General features: G+C 48.7%; 1 protein-coding gene across 1 annotated transcript in view; it reads right to left on the bottom strand.

Annotated features, from left to right (window-relative positions):
* The window catches only part of TMIE (transmembrane inner ear), a 57,572-nt gene that overhangs the window by 30,544 nt on the left and 12,372 nt on the right, over positions 1–14,656 (bottom strand). Inside the window, exon 2 of the mRNA XM_018571671.1 lies at positions 8,249–8,366. Coding sequence (XP_018427173.1) covers positions 8,249–8,366 — 118 coding nt within the window. The remainder of the gene's footprint in view (positions 1–8,248; positions 8,367–14,656) is intronic.

The raw sequence follows: 14,656 nt of genomic DNA, 5'->3' as shown, positions 1-14,656 counted from the left end.
AAAAGAGAGGGGAGAAGAGAGAGAGCAGGGAAGAGAGAGAGAGAGGGGGAAAGGGAGAGGGGAAGAGAGAGAGAGAGAGAGAGGGGGAAGAGAGAGAGAGAGAGAGGGGGAAGAGAAAGAGGGAAGAGAGAGAGGGCAATAGAAAAGGCGAGAGAGGAGAGGAAAGGGGATGGAAAGAGAGAATGAGGGAGATAGAAGGAGAGAGGAGAGGAGAAGGCAAAAGTAAAGGACAGAGAGAGAAAGACAAAAAAGGGGGGAGAGAGAGAGAGAGAAAGAAGGAGAGAGTCACCGGCCGTCCATCACTTGTCCCTGGACTTTGCATAGAAAGCTACAAAAAAAAGTAAAACAATTTTCCACACTCAGTTACAGTAACTTCCAGTAAAAATATCTTCCCTGCTTCCAGCATTGGATAGAACATACACGGGTCATATCCCCTCCCCCAACATGGATGGGACCACTGAGATATGACACTGGGGCTGGGCGCTGCATCTTACCTGCTCAGGTAGGATAGGTGGGTTTGGTAGTCACAACTATCAGACACTCAGAACAGTGTCGAGTTATAAATTATGAATCCGAAAGTAAGAGAAATGCTTTGCGCTATTGTTCTGCTACATGTAACGAAGCTTTTGTAGAAAGTTTTATCATTGTGCATTTTAGGAGAATTTTTTGATTATTAAACTTTTCAGAACTTTCAGGAATTAAAATTCACACATTTGTCTCAAAGGTTAGGTGGGAACATTACACGTCGGCTGTGCTAATTGGGAGGCAGATGCAGCGAGGAAACTCGTAGGATCTAAACAACTTTTTATACAAATTAAATATTTGGCATTTCTGCAACTAAGTATTGTTACAATGTTACGTATATATTCCTATTTAAAGTGACATTAAACCCTCAGATTTTTTAACATAAACCAATACTGTAATGTGCGCCTTACTGTAATCCATGGTAGTTTCCCTTCTCTTTGCTGCTCTTCCTTTTAAATCTGTATCTGTTCTCATGCTGGGCAGAACTTCTGTTTTGCAGCAGACTGCCTTGTCTCAGGAATGGATACATGGTGTCTGTGTGTACGTTTGTAACCTGAGCCAGCACTACAGGAAGAGGCACTCCCAGAGGAAGTTCTCCCCCAGCATGAGAAGAGATGAGGATTTAAAAGGAAGAGCAGCAAAGAGAAGGGAAACTACCATGGATTACAGTAAGGCGCACATTACAGTATTGGTTTATGTTAAAAAATCTGAGGGTTTAATGTCACTTTAACTCCGTCCTGACTGGATGATGACCGACATGTCAAAGTGCTTATACAAATTAGGTCAGTCACATCCATGAGAACGTGGAGAAACAGCCAGGAGGATGAGCAAAGACAGAGAGAGAGAGAGAGAGAGAGAGAGAGAGAGAGAGAGAGAGAAAAGACAGCTAGAAGGATGTGTGAGGAGAGAAAGTCAAAAAAGAGAGAGGAGAGACCGCCAGATGAGAGAGGAGAGACAGCCAGAGAAGAGAGCAAGGCGAGGAAGCCTGGAGAGAGCAAGGAGAGGCAGCCAGGGGAGAGAGTGAGGGGAGACATACAGGGGAGAGAGAACAAGGAGAGACAGCCAGGGGAGAGAGTGAGGGGAGACAGCCAGAAGAGAGAATGAGGAGACAACCAGAGGAGATAGAGAAGAGAGACAGGCAGGAGAGAGAGCGAGGAGGGACAGGCAGGAGAGAGAGCGAGGAGAGACAGGCAGGAGTGAGAGCGAGGAGAGACAGCCAGGAAAGAGACAGCCAGGAGAAAGAGGAGAGACAGCCATAAGAGAGAGTGAACAGAGACAGCAGGGAGAATGAGCGAGTAGAGACAGCCAGGAGAGAGAGAGTAGAGAGACAGCCAGAAGAGAGAGGAGAAAGCCAGGAGCGGGAGAGAAGAAATAGCCAGGAAAGAGAGAGAGACAGCCAGGTGGCAAAAGACAGTCACAAATACTTTAGCAGGTAGACCGGTTCCCATGTATATCTTTATATACAACTTTGCCTTCAGAAGCACATAACTTCACCTGCCAATCACCGGCATCCAGCACCTCCCACTATCATATACAACAACAGAAACAATTTCTGAATTTTTGCTCTGGCGGCGCTGGAATAAATCCAAAATACATTTTAACCTGAATATAGACATTTAAAGATTCCATTCGCGTAACATTGGGAGATTGTATCTGAAAATCAATATTATAACTGGTGAACATTAGCGAGATGCAATCGCTCCCGCACTGTGAGAGAATGGCGCGGCGAGGCCATTAGGCGAGCTCATTATAAAGAAAAAGCACATTTTTTGGGGGGGGGGGAGCTTGGTCCACGCAATCGGAAGCGGGCGCTCGCCTCTATTCAATGAGCATTAATGTGCATCTCTAAAACAGAATCATTCGATTATGAAGCAGCACAGACAGAGGACAATTAGGGTGACAGAAAAACAGAACTTTATACAAAATCTATAAAATGTTCTAATCGGGTTAAATGAGAGGAAGCAGACGCAGTGCGCCGCAGCGACCGCAATACAAGCTGCTGCAATGGCCTGCCGGGGAGCGTTTTAATGAAATCCAGGCGGCCACTTCCCAGCACTGAGGTATGAATCTGCTTTGTGCGCGGTGATTACAGTGTTTAAAAAAGTTATGTTTTCTGCAAAGTCATATTAGCGAAAAATAGATTATTCCTGGAAGGACGCGGCTGCTAAAGTGACGCTCCGGGCAAACGCAAAAATGACGCATATGATGCAGTCTGTCATGAGCATTAAAGAAGAACTCCAGGAATGTAAGGCTATCCCCCCACTGCAAGGGTTAAAGGAGAACTATGGGGTCATTGTTTTGTCCCATAGTTTTCATATATAGTTAGCATATATACAAGCGTCCTCCCGTGACCCAGAGCTCAGTATATAGGGAGCTACAGCTTGCGGTATACTGAGACCGCCGCAGCCGGAGCGGATCCCGACATTACTGTCACAATTTACCCAGCTGCGTGAGTGACAGCTGGCTCTATATCTAGAGGCAGAGCCAGCTGTACCCGCCCCCTCCCCCGTCCGTTCCGCCACTCAGCGCTGGAGGATCGGAGCAGGGAGGGGGGAATCCCTGTGGGGATCGATGACTGACAGTCACCTCTCCCTGCAGGGAGATGATCGAGAGGTGAGCAAACGCCGGTATGTGTTCGCTCACTTCCAGATCTATTGAGCCGACGTGTGACAGTTTCATTGTCACACGTCGGCTCGAACTATGAGGATGAGTGACAATCACTTCCCTCATAGTTCTCCTTTAATTGTTCATTTTGGACTAGGGGCAACATATATATATAAATAAATAAATATACTTACCAGATCATCGGTCCCGTCTTGGTACTGCAGCTTCTCCAACCCCGCCCCCCGGCTTCAATGGTCTAAGCCCTGCTGATGTCACCACTTCTCATGCAGTCCATTCACCTGCAAAGGACGTGAGGACACCGAGGGACATTCCACCGAGGGAGAGAGGTGAGCACTGACTGCCGCAGGACTGAGTGTATCTTCTTTATGCGAGCCCCCATAGACCCCCCCCCAGGCAAATGTAAAAACAGCTCTGGCAGCAAAAGAGTTAAAGCCCAATCTTACTTTTGTAATTCTTCATGGAGTCATGCATACCATATCCTGATGTCTTCAGTCCAGTCACATGATCCTCGGGGTACTCTTTCCTTTGTGTTCTGGCGGCTGCTGAATGCACCCCCATATATAGAAGGGTGCCATGTAGTGACAATGTTCCATTCTCTGCATCACTCTTCTGTAAACCTGTGACATTTCCTTAGGGCTGGGGTTGGCAACTCCGGTCTTCCAGCTGTTGTGGAACTACAGGTCCCATGAGGCATTGCAAGACTGACAGTTAGGCCTCATTCACACTACTAAGAGCCGGCCCTTACAGATTCGTGCGGCGTGCACAGCCATATCGGTTCGCTCGCGGGAAGGACAGGTGCCGCAAGTGATTGCACGCAACAGCCTGTTATTCTCTATGGGAGTATGCGGCCGTACTGCACACCCATGGATCCTGTCTGCGTCTGAGCACGGACACCCGCACGGATGTGCAGTTCGAGTGAGCGTATGGCACGATATGGCCGTGCACGCCGCACGGATCTGTACGGGCCGGCTCTTAGCAGTGTGACTCCCAGAGGCAAAGGCATGTTGGGATTTGTAGTTAAAGCAGTTGCACACCCCTGCCTTAGGGTGTGTGTCCTTGATGCACTGGGCTCAGAGGAAGTGATGCATCATCCCACTGACTAGAAGATTGATGCTAGACCATTGAGGAGCACAATAATGCATTAGAAGAGCCTAGAGAGGGTGGAGAGGGTAACTTTTTACACTAGAGGTGTGAGGCCATGGGTTCTGGCACATGGGGGGGTTGTTTTTGTTTGCTATTTTCATATGGTTTTTGGGGAGCACTGGGCACTTTTTTCCTAGTGGGATGCGGCACCCTCTGTTGCCTGTTGTACAGCAATACTGTCACCTTGCAAGTGTTGAAGCTTTCACAGGTTCACTTTAACTTAAGTTTTCATCTATCCTCCCGTGCCATCACTCCTCCCCTACATACCGCTCATCCAAAAGATTTTTAAAAAGCAGCGCTCGTCTTTTGCAGCGACATGTCAAAAATAACTGCGTAGAACCCCCGCCGGCCCCAGACAGTCACCTTTATCACAAAATTTAAAAAAACTAGAATGAAAAAATAAAAATCAAGGACAGGAGATGGCTGGAAGACAGTCCTGTACAGATAGTAAGGTTTACACAACTGTCAGATTAATTTTCTGTGTGTTTTGATGAGGTTTCAGCAGAAATCACTCCAGCTACAGTAACTATGACAATATTTATACAAAGTATTTGCTGTAACATAGTAACTATCTGTCCCTGAACTGACAGCTGAGAAGCGGTTACATCGTGACACGCTGCGCCGCTGCCATCTAGTGGCCAAGAATCAGATTGAGGGCTTGTTCACGCGACGTCCGTTTTCTGTGCTGACCTGATCCGTACGCACTCCTGCACAAAAAATGCATCCCAATGTATCCCTATGCGTTTTATGGGCTGCAGTTCTCACGTGCGCAGTCCGTTACGACAGAAAAAAATACTGCATGTCACATTTTGCCTGGTCAGGAAACGCACGAACGCAGCAAAAATATAACGGAAACGGAACGCAATGCAGCTAAGCAAAAAAAGATAGACAGACAGGTTGGTGTAGAGGTAAAGACATGAACTGCAAACATTTTGAACATGCCCATTACCTTTCCATGGACATACGAGTAAAGGAAAAAAATGTATCCGGGTGAGCTCGCAAATCCTCATATAAACTCCAGAACTGACCCCAGGAGTCCCGGAGCCTCAAGGCCGGGTGTACCCAATAAGGACATCCACAGCAGCCATCAGGTGGGTACGGCCGATACTCATGTAAGGGGCCTGGGGGGCCTGCCCGGGTAACTTACATGACTATCGGCCGACGGTGAAGGGCGAGGAGGCGGAGGCCTGGCCCTAGCAGTGCAGGGCCCCAGCATTGTCGCTCCAGCGGCTTCGAGACAAGCTGGGGCCCCATCAGCGATGCTGCTTGTCTGATGTCGGACTGGCCGGAAGTGACATCACGTTAGTGACGTGACGTCACTTCTGGCCTGTCCGGCGGCAGACGAGGCCATGTGTGCAGGTAGGAAGAGCTAGGAAGGAAAGGACCAGCCCACCTGAGACCCCTTCAGAGCCCACCATAGACAGTCTCAGATGGGCTGTGCAGCATCTATGGTGGGCTCTGCAGGGTCACTCTCAGGTGGGTCCTGTGTCCAGCGCGTCACTAAGCCCCGTGTCCAGCGTCGGGGGGGGGGGCAGCCTAAAGCCGTGTAAGGGGCCCCCAAAATTTCTGATGGCTGCACTGGATGGGTTAAAAGCAACAACATATGGGAACATCTTCAAGTGTCCACCATACGGCGGACGTGCATGTTGTGGAAAAAAAGAGTCTCATTCAGGTCCAACTGTTCGTGGCCTCTTGGGGGGGGGGGGGGGGGGGCGTGCTAAAGCCGTGTAAGGGGCCCCAAAATGTCTGATGGCTGCCCTGACGATGTCTCCTGCGGGCTCGTAGCCAGCACCATCAACCACCATCAAGCCAGGTGGAGTGACTCGCCACCCGACTTCCCAATTAGCAAGCAAGCCGTCCCCCTGCTTCTCATCACTAGGTGACGAGAACGCATGGAGGCGGGTTTTTGGCCAGTCCGGAAGCCGGGCAGCGTGTAATGACTCTCTGCCCAGCTTCCTGATACCGGAAGCATCGGGCTAGGCATCGGAGCATTTTGGCGAGTACGAGTACTCGCCCAAATACTCGGCATTGGCACCGGTACTGATACAAGTATCGGTATTGGTGCATCCTTAACCCCTTAGTGACGGGAGACGTACACTGTACGTCCCGGCATTTTGTGCCTATATGACTGGCCACGTACACTGTACCTGACGAGTTATATCAGTATCTGTAATGCCGGTAACTGCTGATTCTCAGCGGTTACCAGTCACTAATGAAAGAATGAAACCGTTACATGCAAATACGGGAGCGCTAAAGAGCGCTCCGATATTTGACAGCTGAAAATAGCAGAGAGGCAGCAGAGTGACTCACCTCCCTGCTATTTGTTTTGAAAGCTCCATAGACTGGCCCGATGTTTATGAAGCTATGTGATACATCTCAAGCATAAAAAAAAATAATGAAAACTTGTGAAAAAAAGTGTTTTCTTCTAGTTTTTTTCCTCATTTTTTATATTTGATTCAAACTAAGTGAGGCGTTGGGTACACATGTTTGATATAATTATATAGCCCTATCTGTCCTCTAAAAAACAATATATAATATGTGTGGGTACATTTAGTAAGAAAGTATATTACAGCCGTGGAAGAATCACACAGCAAAAATGTAAAAAGCGTGTTAGTCATTTATGAACAGAAACTGAAAACTAGCTCAGTCATGAAGGGGTTAATACTATGACCTGGATGAATGAGAACCCTTCACTGACAAGCCACATGCCTTTTAACAATGAGTGGATACCTTGCAAGGGGGGAAGCAAAACCTCCTCCCACTCGGCACCTTTTCCCAATGTTAAGTGGCAAGGGCCTCTTCCTTATGGGGGTGGCAGGGTTTGTTGAAGGTCGGGGGCACTTTCTGGAATCAGTACAATAAGGGGGTCCCAGATATCCGCTCCCTCCCAGGGGATTGAATACGTACATCAGTAGCTCTTACCTATTCCCACAAAGAGATGGAACCCAACCTGAACCCAAATCTCATCATCACCAGTTGGTATCAATCAGTCCTGGGCTCTGCATTCTGTATTATACAGGACATCTCTGTCTTTGCTAAATAATGATCCTACATACATAATCGCATCGTCAGACATTTTGCATTTTAGTATTATTAAAACAATGGCTTTACCACCTTAAAGGAGAACTATGACATGAGTGATTTCCACTCACCTCATAGTTCTAAGCCGACCTGTGACAATGAGACTGTCACAGGTCGGCTCAGTAGATCGGGAGGTGAGCGAACACATACCGGCGTTCGCTCACCTCTCGATCCTGTCACAGCTCTCTGCCGTGACAGGGAAGGGGCTGGATTCCCCTCTCCCCGCTCCGATCCGCCAGCGCTGACTGGCGGAACGGACGGGGGGGGGGGCGGGCACAGCTGGCTCTGCCTCTACGTAGGCAGAGCCAGCTGTCACTCACGCAGCTGGGTGGATCCCGTCATCTATGTCGGGATCCGCTCCAGGTGCGGCGCTCTCAGTATGCGGTATACTGAGCTTAGGGTAACGGGAGGACGCTAGTTTGTGTCCTCCCGTTACCCTAATGAGAACTATGGGGAAAAGCCTTAACCCCATAGTTCTCCTTTAATCACTTGGGATATGGGGAATTGGGAGTATACTGATATACAGAACACCCCCTGGATATTTTGGTGCAGTGCTTCGCATGACTCTGCACAGCACCTGAGTTAAAATCAGACCCCGGTGACAGGAGACTTTTCTTTAAAGGAGAACTATGGGGTTAAGTCTTTTCCCCATAGTTCTCCTTAGGGTAACGGGAGGACACAAACTAGCGTCCTCCCGTCACCCTAGGCTTCTGATACATTGTAAAGGGAACGCCCACTTCTTCAGCACTGAGGAGACGGATCTGTAACAAAGTTTGCTCTCCCCACAATGCGTTGGGTTCACCCGGCCAGGATGTTATGTTTCCTTTCACAAAAGTTACACTGAAATAAACCGAAGGAAGAGAATCGGACTTACTGACGGCCAGGACGAAGATGGAGAAGACGCCGATGACCTGCCACAGCCGCAGCCCCCAGAACACCACCGTCTCTGAGGTCACCGGGTCCGGCTTCTGCTTCGGGGGGTCTGTGGGGGCCTGAAAGGGAAATCAGAGGCGTCCATTAGATCCCGCTGGGCCGGAATATCAGTTCAGAATGTTTTCCTGAAATAATTCATCATCATCATCATCATCATCATCATCTATATTTCTATTACTGCAGAGGCCGAATTAGACAGAAGGCGAGAACTAAATGAAAAAAGCCGCCTCGCACCGCAAATGTTGGCTCAGAATTCTGCGCACCATTAATAAGCAACAAAGTACAAATGAGGTGAGAAAAACACAGCAACCTCCCCACTACGAAATAAGAAAAAAGACCAGAAGTATACATATTTGGTTCTTTAAAGCTGATCTCCGTCCTTCCCTTCAGCCTTATATCTGACCTCCGGCCTTCCCTTCAATTTTCTATCTGACCTCCGTCCTTCCCTTCAGTCTTCTATCTGACCTCCGTCCTTCCCTTCAGTCTTCTATCTCACCTCCGTCCTTCCCTTCAGTCTTCTATCTGACCTCCGTCCTTCCCTTCAGTCTTCTATCTGACCTCCGTCCTTCCCTCCAGTCTTCTATCTGACCTCCGTCCTTCCCTCCAGTCTTCTATCTGACCTCCGTCCTTCCCTCCAGTCTTCTATCTGACCTCCGTCCTTCCCTCCAGTCTTCTATCTGACCTCCGTCCTCCCCTCCAGTCTTGCACAGTTGTACCGGCTCCTCTTCCTCTGCACACTGGGAGCGTCTCACAATGTGCATTAGAAGCCTCAGGTCACATAGAGCTCCGCCCCATTTCCTGGCTGGAGGACGTCCAGCATCACCCTGACTGGCTCTGTCCCCACCGCTTTCATCTATTGGATTTCAGTCCTTTTAATCATGGAGTCTCAGCATCACATGTGAGTGTTACCTAGGGTGGTCCGCTTTCACATGCAAGTTGCCTAGGAATGCCCCTCCTTTCAGAATGATACCCACCCTTGATATTTGCATAACTCCTCCCAATATCCAGCCCACTGCTTGCTTCAGGGCCGAGGACTCTTGATTGTAATACTGAGGCAGGGTGCTGGGATGTTTTCAGGACGCCATGTACAGCACCCTGTATCCATTGTTGCTGATCATTTTCCTGGTCCCATGCATAGTTCCGGCCCAGGTGTCACCGGTCAGAGCTGGGAGCTGATGGCGCAGGCAGCGTCGCGTCCAGGTCAGTAACCCTCGCTGGTGCCGCCCTCAGCGAATCTGCCGCTCCAGGCAAACGCCTTGTTTGCCTCGCAGCAGATACGCCCCCTGGGACGCAGGACACAGGAGCATCCGCCTTCCATGTAAGTACCCACTGACACCTGGGACATGGAATTATGTTTTATACGCTGGTTATAAAACATTTAGCAATTGTTCTGACGGACATCCGGGTTCCCAAAGCAACAGCAGAACCATCAGAATGAAATGGATTTACTCCTGATATTCCTCCTGAGAAATTCTGAATGGATAATTATGTAACAAATTATTTCTGTCATAGAATTTTATTATTATTATTATAAATTGTTCTGTTTCTTTTATTATATTATTTCACACACAGCACTTGTCTTCTCTTACAGGCTCATACCGACAAGTGTAGCTGACCTTCAGAACCATGGAGCTGTCAAATGAGAATGCTAATGTAGCCCCCATCACCTTCTGTGATGTGGCTACTAGACATTCAGTGATGGCCGGGGCTGTAGTCAGTCTGGCTGGATTATAGTTGGCATTTATCTGGTTAATTCCAGGTGTCTGGCATAAGCCCTCGTTCACACCTGAACGTTTTGTAGCGCGTTCTACGCTCGACGAACGCTCTACAAAACGCTCAAACATCTAAATCCCATTGTATTCAATGGGTCTGGTTCACACCTTGGCGTATTTCCGCCCGTCCCTAACGCACTACAAAACGGCCCACGCCTGAAAAGGTACAGGTACTACTTTGGGCCGTTTTTGTTTGCGCATTTCCATTGGGATACAGCCATGTAGCCCTCGGAAACGCACGTTTGTCGCGCGATTTTTTTTACCACGCATCGCTGTAAAAAAAAACGCGCGACAGACGCGCATATGCAATACGCCTAGGTGTGAACCAGGCCTTACTGTACCTGCCTGAGTGGAGTGTGACTCTGCTGTATTGTGGGACAGCCAATGAGAGGCACTGTGTCCAGACAGCAAGGATAGCTTGCCACAAACTTGTGTCCGGGTTAAATTGTAATTCTTGATAACTTGCCGCACACATTCCTGGCAGGTTGTAGACTTGCAGAACGCTCGCAGCACAAGTTCTAGGCGACACTTTTTGAATATGTAGCAAATTTGCTCGGTAAGTCTACAGCAAGAGTCCTGCAGGTCTTAGCGAGAGCTCTGCGTGTGTGCAGCACTTCTGCAAAGCGCGTTGATCTGGAGACTCGCAATGCTTGGCAGGTCTGCAATAGTTTAGCAAGTCATTTTCAAACTTGCAGCTCAATTGCTTGCTATCTGGGGTGAGGGTATGCACAGAACAGCAGCCAATCACTGGGTTTCTCTCAACCAGTGGTGCATGCTGGGATAGGGTACATGTACTGGAGGGGTTTTCCATGCGCTCAGAGTAGTTACTCTCCCTGGGGAAGCAGGGAGAGTAAATCCGGTCCTGTATTTAATAGGATCATAGGTAAATTGGCCCACATCTACCCCACTATTTATAAAGAACTAAAACCAAAGTTCTGATTGTTTATTAAACTCCTAAGAAAAAAGAAGCAGAGAGGTAAAAGGCTGATAAAGACAAAAACAAAGTTCAGCCACTTCCACTAAATGTTATTCTGCCACCTTCCGCCTCTGATAAAGATTAATGCCTGTAGTCGCAGGCGCCATCATAAAAAAATGGAAAAAAAATACAACACTGGAATTGGAAACGAGTAAAATACTATTTCCATTTGTTACTGATCTTCCTGATGTCATAACAAGGTGAAATAATTATGATTAGATTGATTTGGCAAGGGAATTATTATTTTCAGCACTTCACTAACGTTCTCGTATCATCGGTGGAACGCCGGCGCCACCTAGTGGACACAAATCAGATTGCGGCCACAAACTGCATTGCATGAGATGATAAATACAGAAATTGGGGAATTTCCCATAATCTGCTTGGATGGGGATTTGAACAATTCGCCATCCGATTCCAGTTTGTGGAATCCACATGTCGCTGTGATTCACAGATATTCTAACTTGGCGCTTTTATAGGGTCCTGGAAAACATGTTTGTATATATTATTATTAATATGATTATTATTATACGGGATTTATAGAGCGCACAGTTTGTGCAGCGCTTTACAATATAAGGAAGACGTTACAGTCACAATACAATTCAAGACAGGATGGTTAGTAAGGGCCCTGCCCCTGAGGGCTCACAATCTAAAAGGGAGGGGCCAGTGATCCATGAGGAGGGAGCTGTGTGGGGGATGAATTGTCTGAGAACGTGATTGTTGAGCGGTTAGGTTGAGGTGGGATCGGCTTCCCTGAAGAGATGAGTCCTTAGGGTACGCGCAGTGGCATAACAATCACCATAGCGACCCAGGTGGCCACTATGGGGCACAGTGGGGCCCGGCCAGATGCTGTGCGGGCCGCCTGGGTCGCTATGGGATCCTCTGCTGGTGGCTTTCACTGGCGGCAGAAGACTAACATGCCGCTGTTCAGATCACTGACAGTAATCTGTGCAGCAGCGCGTTCCTCTCCACAGAGTCAATGAGAGTGGAGGAGGAGGCGGGGCCCATCAGCGACCGTGGACGAAGAGGAGCCGGACAGGTAAGGAGTGCGACCAGCCCACCTGAGGGTGACCCTGCAGAGCCCACCATAGCGAGCCTATGGTGAGCTCTGCAGGTACACCCTCAGGTGGGATCTCGAGTGGGCTCTGCAAGGAGTATAACTAGACATCACGGTGCCCCATACAAAATTTTGCTATGGGGCCCTGTGATTTCTAGTTACGCCGCTGGTTACGCCTAAAGGCAGTCAAGGTGGGAGATAGACGGACAGGTTGGGGTAAAGAGTTCCAGAGGATGGGAGTGACTCTACTGAGGTCCTGGAGGCGAGCATGGGAGCAGTTGACAAGGGAGCTGGAAAGCAGGAGGTCTTGGGAAGAGCGGAGGGGGCGGTTAGGGTGATACTTTGAGACCAGGTTGGAGATATAGCCGGGGGCGGAGTTGTGGATGGCTATATAGGGGGTCCTTTGCTAATAGCCAATAGCCAGTCACAATCCAGAGATGCTGGAGATGAAAAGCGCAGAGATTTCCAGCACTGGATCATGGATTTCCTCCAGGAACACTAAGGCCGAGAATCACTTTGTACACATCTTTCTCATGGGGCGGAGTTGGATTGATCGGCGCTTTACATAAAAGTGGAATTTAAGTCACGGGTTTATTAAATGTGCCGACCACAATAAGAACGGACCACCTCTGACCAATGAGTGACACCCATCACAAATGAAATAACACTCCTGGTGTCACCCACCATGTTCACTCCTTTGGTCCTTGTACTGGTATCCCAGTAACAGCCAACACCTTGCAGACCCATCAAGGTTTTGTAATCAGTTGGGCTGTCCCTGTTCTGATTGGTTGTCTCTCATCCTGACCTCCAATTGAGCCAAAAAAATCAATGAAGGCTATAGCATGCTCGGATGCATCAACAACGCAGGGTAGTGATGTCCACCGGCCCGATCAATCCTTCATTATACAAACACAGACACACAAACTAATGGGGGGAATCTCACCATTGTGGGAGGGGCAGAGACACAACTACAGGAGGAAATATCACCATTGTGGGAGGGGCAGAGACACAACTACTGGAGGAAATCTCACCATTGTGAGAGGGGCAGAGACACAAACTACTGGAGGAAATCTCACCATTGTGGGAGGGGCAGAAACACAAACTTGAAATTGCTGGACAAATCCCCATCAGCAGCAAAACACAACTGCGCAACACAACAGTCAGCCACGATCTGCTGTCAGCCTCCTTTACCACTGGGCCCCGCCTCCTCATTCATGGAAGCTGGCAAGCATCACCTCTGTAGCCGGGCCCCCCCTCCTCCTCTGCTGCCGACACCGGGCTCCGCCTCCTCTTCCGCTGATAACGCCGGGCCCAGCCTCATCCGCCACAGATGCTGGCTGTCACTGACTGTCAATGATCTGGACAGTGATGTGTTCCTCCTCACAGCTGCCAGGGACAGCCAGCAGCCTGAGATGCCATAGCGACCCAGGCGGCCCGCACGGCATCAGGGGGACCCCTTAGTTCCTCATCCTGACCAGGCTCCCTGTGTCCCCCGGGCCCCATTGCCACCTGGACACTGATTTGCTCTTATTTTTTAGTTTTTCCATTTGTGCCCCCCCCCCTCCCCCCCAATCTATCCCAATTATCATCTAATTGCATAACGAGGCCTATAAATAATTACTGAGGAAAGTGAGTCTGTCAGGCTCTCTGCCTCTCCTATTGATCGCGTACAGACACTGGTGGTGACACGTCACTGACGGCAGAGAACAGGTGAGAGTCGCCTGGACGTAGGAACGGATCAGAGCATCTAGGCAGTGTAACAGTTAAAAAGTCCCTCTACCCAAAACTGACATTAGTAAAAGTCAAAGCACCTCACTCCTATCTCTCGGAGGGTCACACATTGCATTTTTTGTTTTTTAATAGACATGTGCGATTTGTTTTTTTTCCGAATTGAAATCTGGAGAAATATCGGCATATTCGGACACTAGGATGCATCCAAATTTCCGAATGAAAGAAATAACAAACCCGAACGATAACGAAATGTCATTCGGGACTTTTTCCACCCATTTGTTGACATTCCATTAGGGGACAGAGAGCTGTCACGGAATGTAAACTAATGGGCGGAACAAGTCTCGCTCCGCCCCTTTGTTTACATTTGGGTCAAAGCTGTCATTTTGCGGACGGTGTTCATCAGAACCGGACGTGTAGGCGGACGGTGGGAATTCTTTTCTTTCGGTGAGCCGGCCGTGAATGACGCGGATCTACATGGCTGGATGACGTGATTGACCCTTGGATTATATTGATGGACACTTTTCTTTTTTTAAATAAATAAATTGTCATTCTTGTGTTTTATTCTTTTTTTAAATAAAGGATTTTTTTTACAGTGTGGTGTTTTGTTTTTTACTATTGTTCTGTTTATTTGGTGAATGCATAGGGGTAACACATACCCCTGAACTACCCCATCCATGAGGGGGGCAGCTTCGGAGTGCCCGCTTTATGACAGGGGGCACCTAGATGCAGATGGGCTCCCCCGCAGGCTGACCTCCACAACTACCGGGCCAGGGTTGTGGGGAAGAGGTCCTTGTCCTTATCTCCATGTTGTAGCCT

Source organism: Nanorana parkeri, unplaced genomic scaffold (assembly GCF_000935625.1).
Source record: "Nanorana parkeri isolate BGI_ZX_2015 unplaced genomic scaffold, ASM93562v1 scaffold1807, whole genome shotgun sequence".
Taxonomy (NCBI): domain Eukaryota; kingdom Metazoa; phylum Chordata; class Amphibia; order Anura; family Dicroglossidae; genus Nanorana; species Nanorana parkeri.
The sequence above is the reverse complement of the archived record's forward strand: the minus strand, read 5'-3'. Positions and strand labels throughout refer to the sequence as shown.